Source organism: Lynx canadensis, chromosome B3 (assembly GCF_007474595.2).
Source record: "Lynx canadensis isolate LIC74 chromosome B3, mLynCan4.pri.v2, whole genome shotgun sequence".
NCBI lineage: Eukaryota > Metazoa > Chordata > Mammalia > Carnivora > Felidae > Lynx > Lynx canadensis.
Genome location: NC_044308.2, coordinates 104,285,308 through 104,299,133, shown reverse-complemented (window position 1 = coordinate 104,299,133; position 13,826 = coordinate 104,285,308). Strand labels below are relative to the sequence as shown.

Genomic DNA, 13,826 nt, shown 5'->3' with positions numbered 1-13,826 from the left:
ATCGGAAACAGGCTCCAGGCTCTTAGCTATCAGCACAGAGCCTGATGCAGGGCTTGAATTCGCCAACCATGAGATCATGACCTGAACTGAAGTCGGATGCTTAACCAACTGAGCCACCCAGGCACCCCAGAAAGCAGTGTTTTAGAGATTAGTTTGGCATGATATGCACAATAAATTTAAGAAAAATACTTTGTAGGTAGTACTTGAACCCATGGTTTGTTGGCTTAATAGGATACAGAAATACTTCTTTCGGAAATCCTTTGAGCCTTATTTTTTAAATAATTAATTAATATTTATTTATTTTCTTACATAGGCTAGGGCAAAATATTAGTTTCTTTGAGTTTCTAGGTGGTTGTAACACATTGTATTGGATCTGTTTTGGGAAAGGTTGCTATAAGAAAATATAAAAGGTCACTTTTCTCAAACAGTGTTAAATTAGGGATTCATGTTCCTGTCCAGGGGCTTGATGTCTTAGTTTTTAATACAAATAACTACAAACTCCATGTTTTTCTTGTCATTGGTAGCATTTGTAAAAAATATGAAATCAGTTTGACTACAATAATGAGTTACATAAAGTTGAATTTAATATAATAGCATTTTAGTCTATAGTGCATAATTCATAGGTATTTGTTTTTGTTGGGACAATTTTTGCTTTTAATTACTATAGTGAAATAGAAGGTAAAGATAGAACTTTGTCAGGTTTGTGAAATTCTGAAAGATTTTGGGGGGGATTATTTACATGTATTTTTGAGAATCCTTTGGGGTGACTTGGTCATTTGGAGGTCTTAAAATCTGTTAATTTGGCTATCTTTCTTATTGTAAATGCCTCTGCAGCAACATTAAGTATTAGAGAGCAAGTTATTGGGATTCATTTGTTTGGTTTTGCTTTTTGCTTTTTTGGAACTTTCATTCCACTGGGAGCAGTAGCTGATTTATCTTAAACTCTAGTGATAATTTGCCTCTGAGATAAAACCTGCACTTTGCTTCCAGGACACTCCTTCACTCCTGAGTTTTCTTCCTCCTTCTCTAGTTCCTCCTACTTGGTCTCTTTTGTTGGATCCTTTTCCTTCATTTATCTCTGAATGTTGTTGGCATGCTCTTCTCCTTCCTAAATTTCATCTAGTTCTGAGATTTTAAATAACTCTAATTTTATATCTAGCTCTAGTTTCTTCCCTGTAATACAAACTTATTTTTCTAATCATGTGCTATTTTCAATTACTGTATATTTAATAAGCCTCCACAACACGTCATATGCAAAACAGAACTCATTTCCTCACTCCCTCTTGCATCTCTTTCCAGTCTCAGTAAATGACACTACCCATCATTCACACAGTTGTTCAGTCTGCGTTCCTCCATGAATAATCACGATTTCCTTTTTAACTTTGTCTCCACATCCAATCCAGCAATTTGTGTGAATACATTCTTTAAAATGTTGTGAACCTGACCATTCTTTAGCATCTTCACCACCGTCACTTCCGTTTGAACCATTATCATCATCTCTCCATTAGACTACTACAGTGTTGCAGGTTGAGTTCTCTGAAAAGCAGACTTTGAGACAGAGTTTCGTGTGCAGAATATTTTTAGGAGATACCCTTGGTGTGAATATCTGTGAAGGGACAGAGTAAGGATGCAAGATCAGGCGTATGGAGAAATAGAGTTACAGTGTTGGCCCAGTGAGAGTGTTTTTGGCCCCTGGGGCGAGTTCTGAAACGAAAATAAACTGTCAGAGTTGTCCTGCTTTAGACCAAAATTGTCCCTATCTTAGTCATTTATATAGACCACACTGGGAAAGGTATGATATTGAGTGAATTGATTCTCTGCAGTTGAGGTGATCCCTGAAAATACTGCCAGCTGAAGGCTCTCTACTGACAGCATGGCACTGGTAGCAGCTAGAACAAGTCCCTTCTTGAAGGGAGATCTGGATAATACATCAGTGTGTCTACCACAGACCACTTCTGTGCCACTAGGCTCCACTTTTTCATACGCATTTGGGGAGCAGCTCCTTTGGCATTCCAGTTGGGAGGAAAATTAGAAGAAGGTTAGTGGGATGAACTGTGGTTCCTGCTATTGTGACTGGTTTCAGGTTGCAACTGACAATTCTCTCTTCTATGTTTCCCTTCTCTGTTCTCCATTCTAATACTCCCTTACTTTCAGCTAGTGCCTCCACTACTCTTGGTGGCTTAACTGGTTACCATACCCATCTTAGGCCAGGGTTGCTACACTTGTTTGTGTACTTTCAGAATTGGTCAAAGGAGTACCAAGAGTACTCCACAAATATATCTGTGTGTCACAAATACTGTTATGGCACCTATTGTGTAATAGCAGCCCTGCCTCCTGGTAATCAGAATCTGTTGCCTCTGCCAAGATGGTCACTCTTCTTGCCTTTTATCCTCTGGATATAAGCAGCCAAAGCCCAGGCAGCACTTACAGTTTAATGGGACTCTTACTATATTCTCAGGCAAAGAGATCTTTGCCTCTAGACATCAAGACTCCAGAATTGTGGGAATAGCAAGTACAAATGGAGAGTCATTATAAGCAGGACCACTTCTGCTTTTATACTTTGTTCTCAGACTCTTGTTTTTCCTGTGGGAACACAGCATCATGTAAACGTTTTATTTATTTTTTTTTTTTAAGTTTATTTATTTTGAGAGAGAGAGAGCACAAGTTGGGTAGGGGCAGAGAGAGGGGGAGAGAATTCCAAGCAGGCTCCACGCTATCAGCACAGAGCCTGACACGGGGCTTGACCTCATGAACCGTGAGATCATGACCTGAGCGGAGATCAAGAGTTGGATGCTTAACCAGCTGAGCCGCTCAGGTGTCCCTCATATAAAGGTTTTAAATTTGGAATATATACCGCATCTTGTAGAATAGTGCTCCATCTTTGTTGAGTTATTGTCTCTGAACTGGCGCTTCAGCTATGCCTTCAGCAGACTGTTCCAGTGCCCTATTAGACTGACAGCTTCTGGGTGGTGTGCTTTGTGATATGACCAGTGGATCCATGGTTACCTTGTCTGCTGTAAAATGGGTCCTTTACTCTGATGTGATATGTGGGATCCAGTGCCACAGGAACAGACACTCCCTCTGAGGAGAGGCATACCCAACTTGAATGCTTTTATTCTTGTCAGAATGAATTACTCATCCAAAATGGAAAGGAACCAGGTAATCAACTTGCCACCATGTGGTTGGGTTGGTAGTCTTCTTGAAGGATGGGGTGATTTCAGGGGCTCAGAGTTGGTTTCTATCACCGTTAGGCTAGATATTCAGTTTTGACAGTACCTGGATCAGCCATGGTAAGTAGGACCTCATGCTATGGAGGCCATGTTGTCTCTGTACTGTGTTCTTTCTGTTCATGTCCCCAGTGTGCTAATGCTGGGTAAAGGCTGGCTGATGTCAACTGGCAGAATCATTTTGTCTACTTGGTTGTTTGATTTTTCTTCCATGGTGGATGTCCTCTGGCGAGTGTTAACATGTGACACAATGATCTTCACACTCTGTGCCCACTTTCATGTGTCCATGCACATGCCTCTATCCCAGATTTCTCTGTCTTCAATCTTCCAGTCTTTGTCCTCTCATAGTCAGGCCCTTTGCCATTGTCTGTGAGTCCATATATATTCTAAACTAAGGTCAGTTCTCTGTCTACCCAAGATAATGGCCAGATGTCTTTACCAAAACTTTGACTATTGAGAGGATTTTTCTTGCCACTGAATTTTAAGGCTTCCCCTGAATGAAGTTTTAATTACTGCTGCTGTCCATTTTTAGTTGGCACCCACATGCCTAGCCAACTCTCTGCATGAGCCAAGTTCAGGCTGTTTCCTTCTCCATCAGCAGGTTGTAAGAGATGCCCCATAAGGCTATCCATGTAAATTGAAGGAGAGAAGCTAGCACAATAATGGTAGAAGTTTGGCTTCCTGCTTATGCAGTTTGCTTTCTGGTCCTATTCATGTTTGGTTCTGGGTCTACCATATCCATCTAGGTTAAATAGTTTCTCAGTCCGTTGACATAATATCTTGGTGAGTCTTTTAGAACCCAACTCATGCTATGTAGTTCTGGATGCAGGTTCACTTCCTGCTCTGTGGTTAGGTGTGCTGTCTCTACCAGGGTCTAGTAGCACACTGGGAATTATTTCTCAAAAGGTGTGTAATCCTCTGCTGTAGATGGCATGATCTTGCTTTATTATCTAGCAATTTGTGTTGTGATTATTCACTGAGGTTTGCCACAACTCCACGTGACATTGTTTCCCAATACTGATACCTTTAATACTTAAATTAAGACTGATTCTTTTAATACCACAGGGTCTGCAAAGTTGTATGGCCCAGACAGCAAGGTTGGTTGTATGGCCCCCACTTCTTCAGAGCCCTTTCTTGCTTTTGTGTCGCTTGGTATATGTGCCAGAGCATGTGTGCCCTGCATGCAGAACCTGGAAAGTCTTATCAGGTATTGTGTGTCTTTCCTTGTGGTGGGATGTGCAAGGTACAATAATTGTCCTTTACTTTGGGTGAGATGTCCTGGAGGGCCCCTGACTACCTTAAAATTTTACTGATTCAGTGTGCCCTGGAATCTTTGTATAGTATATACATGAGTACATGTATCTTACCAAGATTCCACCAATGATGTCGGTTATGTATGATGGATCAGTAAGGTGTTCTGCAGAATGTTCATATGGTACAAATCATGTTATAATAGGAGAGTTCACATAGTCCTGAAGCAAAGCTATAATTGTATACCACTGTCAGTTCTATGTGACTGTAAACTGTCTGATCCTCTTTTTTTTTTTTTTTTTCCAATAGGGACAGAAAATAGTGTATTTGCCATAGAAAATAATGTATTTGCCAAATCATTGGCCATATACCATGAGGCTTGGAGAAACTATATCTGGCATGACAGATGTAATAGGCTACTTTTTTGTTGATTTTGAGATAAACACCTTTCAGGATTTATCTGGTTTTTGTAAAAACCTAGACTGATGAATTAAATTAGAAAATTGTGGGGAATATTGCCCGAACATCCTTTAGATAAGGGGTTGGCAAACGTATAGCCCCTGGGATAGCTACCTGTTTTTAAAGTTTCACTGATATACAGCTGTGCCCATCTGTTTATGTATTGTCTATCGCTACATTTGTACTACAGCTATAGAACTGAATGGTGATAAGAAAGATTGTAAAGTACTTACTGTCCAGCTTTTTAAGAAAAAAATTTGCCGATCCTTGCTTTAGAGCCTTAAGAATGGCACTAAATTTTGACATTCCACTTGATTTACTACACTGAGTACAGAGGGGCAATTTCAGAGACTTCTTGGACTTCCCTACTGTGAAAGCTCTTACTCTATAGACCAAGGACCCGATGTGGGAATTATGTCAGCCATCAAGTGTGCCTGTCCCTCTTACATGTTTATGGACTGGGAAAATGGCCAGTAGTTGGGCTAATGGACCCATTGGATCAGTGATGAGCTGGATCTTGGCTCTTGTATATCTTCACTCTCTTGAGTGCATGATGCTTGGAGTCCATCAAGAATCGGAATCAACTAGGACTCTGTATACAACAGACCTCAAAATGTTTGAGTATTTCCCTTTACCTTGTGTACAGTTAGTTATTCAAGTAAATGGTTGTACCTCTTTTGGCAGGGGGAAGGAATCGTGGAATCATTACTGCATATAGTTGCTAGTATATTGCAGAGTCCTTCATCCTGGGAACCTGCCTTTTCTTCGTTCATAGCTGAAAGTGCATCCTACAGTCTCTGGGCTCTACTACCTCTTGTACCTTATCTGCAACTGTTCTCCCATTCACTCACTCTGCTAGTTACACTGGTCTCTTGTCATTGCTCACATACTGTTTGTTCTCTGTACTTGGAGCATTCCTTTCCTAGATGGCTTATTCCTTTAGATGTATTCAGGTCTTTGTTCAAAATTTATTTTCTTAGACCTTGTCTGATCACGTTTACCAAAATAACCACTTTAATCCATCACTCTGCATCCTTTTTAATTTTCTTCATAGTTCTTATTTATCATGTATCTGCTCGTTTGTCTGTCATTCCCTTTCATGATATCCATAAGGGCAGAGATTTTCTCCTGCCTTGTTTACTGCTATTTCCTTGGTTTATAGAATAGTCAGTAACATCTAGTAGGCTCTCAATGAATATTTGTTGAATGAAGGAATATTGTATTTTGAGAAAATTGAAATATTTCATATGAAAAATTCTTATTTTTCTCCATGTCAGTAATATTTGTCTGTTGATGTATGAGTTTTGGGGCATATATCATTTGATAAAACTTGTGTATTGAAATTAATGAACAGTGTAACATATTTAATTAGAAATTGCAACTACTATAGGGGCACTTGTACCCCAATGTTTATAGCAGCACTCTCAACAATAGCCAAATTATGGAAAGAGCCTAAATGTCCATCCACTGATGAATGGATAAAGAAATTGTGGTTTATATACACAATGGAGTACTACGTGGCAATAAGAAAGAATGAAATATGGCCCTTTGTAGCAACATGGATGGAACTGGAGAGTGTTATGCTAAGTGAAATAAGCCATACAGAGAAAGACAGATACCATATGGTTTCACTTTTATGTGGATCCTGAGAAACTTCACAGAAACCCATGGGGGAGGGGAAGGAAAAAAAAAAAAAAAGAGGTTAGAGTGGAAGAGAGCCAAAGCATAAGAGACTCTTAAAAACTGAGAACAAACTGAGGGTTGATGGGGGGGGGGGGGGGGGGGGGGGGGGGGGGTGATGGGTATTGAGGAGGACACCTTTTGGGATGAGCACTGGGTGTTGTATGGAAACCAATTTGACAATAAACTTCATATATTGAAAAAAAAAGAAATTGCAACTACTGAATAACTAATAAATAAAATTAACAAATGAGAACTATGATTATTAAGTATTTACATAGGTATGCATGTGCAAAAACTGACAGGGAAAAAGAACATTACTAGGTAAAGCTATTTAATGGAAGTATTGTGGAGTTTTGGAAGAGCTGACTACTTTGTAATTAACTTAGCTTTTTTTGAAGAAAAAACTCTGGATTTTACCAAAACTGAAAACTTGGACCTTTGAAATCAGATAAATCTATATGACCTTGGATTAAATAACCTTTTTGTATCACACAATTTCACAGGTATAAAATGAATGAATATTAATAAAACCTACCTTATAGAGTTGTATTAAATGACACTAAGTATGTAAAGTGTTAGGCACCTAATAAACACTTAAAAATTAGCTGCTGTCAGCATTTTGTCATTATTTAGGAGTAATTCATATGCTTGTCAGATTTCCTGAAGTTTGTAAGTAGCTGAGTTTCTAAAGATCTAAGTATTCGCTCTAAACATAAATTCCTTGATCTTGAGTCAGTGTTTCCCAATTTATGTATGTAAATTAAAAATTATTAGACATATGTCAACTTTTGTTTCAACACAAATGAAATTGACTTGAGAGAGGTATGATTATCTAAATGATGATATGTTTGCTAAATGAGTTAATTGTTATTTCAGAGGGTCAAAATTTTTCCTTTGCAGGATATCTAATTCATCATTAGGGTTTAATTCTCAAACATGTCAGCACATGGATAAACTGATTTATTTTTTAAGTAGTTAACAATATTCTTTATTTTCTATGCCTTCCTCGTATCAGATAGCTTTCCTATAATGGAAATCTTATGAGAGAAACTGGATTAATATAACTGCTATTTTTTAGTTATTTGACCACTATAAAAGAGCCTCTTGTAGGTACAATATAAAAAGTCTTTAAAAATTTTTAATGCCCATTTATATTGTTTTGTGTTCTTACTGTTTAGTGTTTACTTTTTTGGGGGGGGGGGCAGTCAGCGATATTTACAGTCATAAAAGCTGTATGGTTTTCTTATAAGATATGATCCAGTTTGAAAGTTGATATTAGATCTTATGTATAGATAGGCATGTGACAGTTTATCAGTTGTCTGAGAAAATTATTAGTTTACATTATTGATGGGTCATACAATTAGAATGTTTATAAATTTAAGTAGAAATTTCAAAAGACATGATCAGTGATGTGTGTGGGCCTTCATGTGACAGTTTTCTCCTTTTTAGCTTCACCTGTTATCCTTACCACCCAACTTTAAGGTACAAGGAGCTACTTGTAGTTTCCCATATTTGCCATTCAGTTTTACCTAGTAATAGAATAGAATGATTTAAATCTCAGCCCAGCTTGTGTTGTCTTGAGTCAGTAATTAACCTCTCTTACTCTCAGTTTCCTCATCATAAAGTGAGGATGAAATAGGACCTCCCTTCTAGGTCTTATGAAGAGAGTAGTAAATGAGGCAATGCGTGTAAACTGTTTATGTGAGCTGTTATTCTTGTTGGTACATATTCCTGTTTTGGGCACATATTCCTGTTTTTATGATGATGGTTATCCATAGTCTGACTGAAATTCATCCTCCCATTCCTCCTCTCACATCAGACTCACGTCAGTGAACCAGTCTCTCGAGTACCAGTGTGATGATAATGATAAAAAGAGCGAACTTCTTATCTGTTGGCGTTAATAGTCACCTCTCTTGTTCCATCCAGATAAGCTCTTTGTGATCTATCCATCTTCTCAGTTCCACAACTAGGTTAAGTTCTATCTTCTTTTTCCCTAATGATCTGGAAAGATATTTGTTCCATTTTTGTCTGGATGATTTTTCTTCTTTCTTTTGGTCTCAGCTTAAGTGTTAAGCTCTCAGAAAGTTTGCCAGTTGTAATTCCTGTGTCTTACCAGTCTTCTATCCCTTAGTGTCTTCCTGTCATCTCTGTTTCTGTTGTATAGTCTTGGATCCAGGACTTTTTTCTTTCCCTTACATTTATCACAGTTGTAACTAGTTATTTCTGTAATTGTTTAATGTTGGCATCCTTACCTAGAAGATCATTTCTTTGAGGCCTTTCAGGAACCCTGTCTATTGAATTACAATTTGTATTCTCAATACCCACCACTGTGCCCAGCACATAGCAGTTGCTCAGCAAAATTTGCTGAATTAATAAATAACCCCTTTTTTGTTGTCCAACTACCTGTTGAGGTAGCAACTTATTCAGCAGTGTTAATATTAAAGTTTGGGCACAGGTTCTTAATTTTACTTATCACATACTTTTGCATTCTTTATAATTTCTTCTCTATTAGGTTGTGAGTTTCCTGAGGTTGCAGTTTTTTAATACATCTTTTTATTCCAAAGCCTAACAGCGTGCTTGGCACTGGAAATTTTATTGTTTAATGAATGTTTATCAATGAAAATATGTTTTTAAGATATGATTAACAAATAGAAAATTTTGCAGATAATAAGAATTCAGACTGGAATCACCAGCAAATGGTAGCAGTCTAAGTTACATGCTAAGTGGGAAGCAATACAGGATACCCATTTACATGAAAGAAGATGGTATGAAAAATATGTACACTAGCGTGTATTAGTCTAAAAAATTCATTGTCAGCTGCTAATGGTAAACATTTGAGTGTTTATTTTCTTGATTGGATCATCTGCTCTAATATTCTTTTTTTCATAATAAATGCTTTTTTTCTCAGAAAATTTAGAAAATTTTGTATCCTACTTTTTTCAGTATTATAGATGAACATTTTTTTCTCATTGCATGATTTTTCAGCATGATTTTAATAGGAACATGGTTTTCATCCTAGAAGTTTGTCATAAATTTTCAATAATGATTTCATTAAGTATTTATATGAACAATTTTTCAGTATTGTACATAATACTTAGTGGATGTTCTGTAAAAAATTTGTGTTCATATCTGCTTTTCCCTTAGAATTTTAAAAGTAGAATTACTAGGTTAAAGGGTATGAGTATTTGTAATACTGTTTATGTTACTAAATCCTTATTTATTATCCTTTAAAAATATTGTACATGTTAGATTAGATGAGAGTGTGAATTTCAGTTTATCCTCTCCGATATTGCATATTATAATTACCAAAACCAAAACCAAAACAAAACAAAACAAAAAAACCCACCCACTTTGCCAGAGTGTGAGGTTAAAAACAAAAGTGATAATTTGACCTCATTTAGTTACTAGTGAAGCCACATATATTTCATGTTTCTTGTATTTCTTCTATAAATTGTGTCCTTTGCTCATTTTCCCACTGGGATGTTCTAACTAGTCATGATACTGTTCTGATATTTTAATATCCTAATTTTTATTAATTTGATTTTTTTCAATTGAAAAAGCCTTGTACATTTTAATGTAGATGTATTTAAATGATAATTTAATTCTATTTTAAGTTCTCACATAGTAGAACCTGTTTAATTTTTGCAAGTAGCATTAAGTTATCTTCTATGAAACTTTTTAAAAGAACACTTATTTTGTATACTAGGAGCCTTTTGTGGCAGATGAGTATATTGAAAGACTTGTGTGGAGAACCCCAGGAGGAGGCTCTAGAGGGGGACCCGAAGCTTTTGATCCCAAAAGGTGAAGTAAAAATGTTTTTTCCCCATAGATCCACCTAGTTCAAGTTTCTGTTTGGAATAGAGGTGACTACTGAAATTCCTTTCAACGTTTATGTAAAGGGGTTTTAGTTAACAGTTGGACGATAAAGACACAAGCATTAGAAGTCAGGGACTGATTTATTTTCTTTTATATTTCTTTTAGAGAAGGATTTTAACTGGTATGAGGGGAGGAATTTTATTGTGTTATAAGAATTTAATATTTTCTTCAATTAGTAATAAATCAGAAAAGGTTGGTTCTACCTGTAAAAAACATGTTGAATATGTTGTTTTAAGTGTAGTTATAAATCAGAGGAACAGAAAGTCATTGCCCTGGAATGCACAGTATTATTTTTATATAGCATGTTTATCGTTTTGACTGTTTTCTATAAAATTGGTTTCTATTCTGGCAGAGATTCTGAGTGAGGTTTTCATTCATGTTAAAGATAATTCCTAAGATGCTATAGAGAAAATTAACATCATTCCTACCTTAAGAAATGCTTATTAATATTCTGTTACAGATGAACTGGTCAGTTCCTAATGATCAATCATAGATGGATTGATACATACTCTGATTTTCCTCTACTAGGTTATTAGAAGAATTTGTAAATCATATTCAAGAACTCCAGATAATGGATGAAAGGATTCAAAGGAAAGTAGAGAAACTAGAGCAACAGTGTCAGAAAGAGGCCAAGGAATTTGCCAAGAAGGTACAAGAGCTCCAGAAAAGCAATCAGGTAAACACTGATTAAGCAATGAATAGTTTATACAGATTATATTTTTATTCCCTTCCACTATTAAGTTCTTAAAGAACTCTAGTCAAATAATAGTAACCATTGAGGTTTCTCTCCACCGTTTGCATCCCTGGGGAAAAATGTCAATGAATTGTTGTGAGGCACTCTTAGCACAGACTTGCTGTTGATCCATGGTTTGGGATCACAGTATTCCCTTCTTAGGTTGGAGTGGCATCCAGTACAGTCACAGTGCATTCTTTGAAGAATGTCACTTTAGCTGACCTGCATTTTTAGGGGCTCATGATTAGCTTGGATATTTAAGTGTCATTTGCATTCTCATTTAAACATAAAACAAAGCAATAACAGAACAGTATTGCCTGGATCACATTTTCCCTGATCTGGGAAGTTTTACAGAAGTCACGGAATATGTGTCCCCATGAGAATTGTAGTATAACATGGGGAAAGTGAATGCAGTACTCTTCCTCAATCCATTTTGAAGTAAAATCAAATCACAGCCTGGCCCTGGGGTAAGTAGGCCAAATTTCTTAGCCCTTCTTAGGTCCTACACTGAATCTGGAATCTGTGAACCCCTTTTATGGCCTGGGCCTGATCTGGAACTTGATTGCCCTGTATAAGTGTAGTTCATGGAGCATTGTGTAGCATTGCTGCCTCCCAGGGGCTGTTTGTTCTTTAGTGTTAGGGATTAGCAAACTGATTTCTGCTCAGATTTTATTTAGTTAGATTCCTTCGCTAAAGCATATATGGCTGTGAGAAAACATTTAATAAAGTCAGTAGTTTACGTAAGATAGAGGATGTGTTTTTACATAGTCAAAGTGATAGATTCCACATACTTCCAATGCAGTTTTCTCTTGGTAATAATAATGGTATTATTAGTTAACCTAACAAGCTCTGGAGATAAGTCTGCTCTGCCACTTACTAGCAACTTAACTTCCCTGTGCTTTAGTTTTTTTCATCTATAAAAATAGGTGGTTACAAGGATTAAATAAGTTAATACATATAATATGCTTAGAACAGTGTCTCGCCCAGAGGAAGTCCTTAGTGAATGTTTGCCTCTCCCCCCCGACCCCCATCTTAACTTAAAGTAAGAGTGAAGTGTCATACTGAATTATCACCAATTTTGTTATTGGCAGTTCTAAGGCATTCATTGTGTATAATTTTCATATACTACAGAACAATCTCTATAGTCAGAAAAGAGGAAAAATAGGAAGTATTGTACCTTTGCTTCATTTAAATAATTGTTATAGTCTTTTCTGTTTTCAAAACTGGGCAAGAACCATCTTACCTTATTTCTAATGTTGGCATTGCTCTTCAAATATTTAAAATATGTGTTAACTATTTATTTTTGAGAGAGAGAGAGAGAGAGAGAGAGAGAGAGAAAGCACGAGCAGGAGAGGGGCAAAGAGAGAGGAAGAGAAAGAATCCCAAGCAGGCTCTTTCAGCGCAGAACCAGACATGGGCCTCAATCTCACAAACCATGAGATCATGACCTGAGCCAAAATAAAGAGTTGGACGCTTAACCAAATGCGCCACCCAGGTCTCCCAATATTCTATTTTTAATTAGTGTTTTTCACGTCTGACGTATTTTGACTCCGCGTGATGGCAAGCAAATTGTCCAGATCATGGGTCCCTTTGATACTTAGTTCATTGTTTTCAGGACTAAATGGTACTGGGAATGTTGTTAAACAGGATGCTGTTTTGTTTCTAAACAAATGTTGATAAAATGTTTTAATAGTTAAAGGTATAAAAGTGTGCAAGTTTGTTAAAAAGTTTTCAGATCATGTTATGCTGCTAATGGGCATAAGTTGTTTTTATAGTTTACCTCATATATAACTCCTATATTATCTTCAGTTACCTAAGTTAGAGAGTAGGGATGAGATTGGTGCTCTGGGTTTGATATGAATTAATTTATAAACTGGATTCTCTGATTATATTTTATGCTTGTGTACATTTTTCCTAGGTTGCCTTCCAACATTTCCAAGAACTAGATGAGCACATCAGCTATGTAGCAACCAAGGTCTGTCACCTTGGAGACCAGTTGGAAGGGGTCAACACACCTAGACAACGGGCAGTGGAGGCTCAGAAATTGATGAAATACTTCAATGAGTTTCTAGATGGAGAATTGAAATCTGATGTTTTTACAAATTCTGAAAAGGTGAGCACTATCAGAATGATAAAAGCAAGCTGCATCATTAATAGCAATGCCCTAATTATTACTTTCAAATCACTGAGTAGCTGATTTATTGAAACTTTTTATTGTTCTGAAATGTGTATTAGTACACTTGCCTGCAGATTCCTGATGAAGTGTGTATATTCAGATTTTTAACTACAGGATTGTCTTGGCATTTTTGTTTATAGAATTATGTGTGGTTTGGAAATGCTGAGGTAACTATGTTAATAGTTCTTTCCCATAATTGACTTTTAATATTAACAGAATTTAATAGTTATATTCTGTTGGGTTTAGGGGGTGGTGTGACCTAAATCATTGATAAGCTGAAATATCTTTCTGTACAAGGAATTCAGAGTTTCTGGTTTCTGTTGCTTGAATAAAGAGCTCTAGTTTGGACCAAAGAGATTGGAAAAATCTGAATTGTTTATGTTAATCCTTTTCTTGGTACTAGTCACTTAATACTGGTCTG

At 36.7% G+C, this 13,826-nt stretch overlaps 1 protein-coding gene across 2 annotated transcripts in view; it reads left to right on the top strand.

Annotated features, from left to right (window-relative positions):
• Nucleotides 1-13,826, top strand: part of EXOC5 (exocyst complex component 5) — a 55,749-nt gene that overhangs the window by 10,135 nt on the left and 31,788 nt on the right. For both annotated transcript variants that reach the window (XM_030319190.1, XM_030319191.1), the window contains exons 2-4: nucleotides 10,327-10,421; nucleotides 11,025-11,172; nucleotides 13,148-13,342. In XM_030319190.1, the coding sequence (XP_030175050.1) occupies nucleotides 10,327-10,421; nucleotides 11,025-11,172; nucleotides 13,148-13,342 (438 nt within the window). The remainder of the gene's footprint in view (nucleotides 1-10,326; nucleotides 10,422-11,024; nucleotides 11,173-13,147; nucleotides 13,343-13,826) is intronic.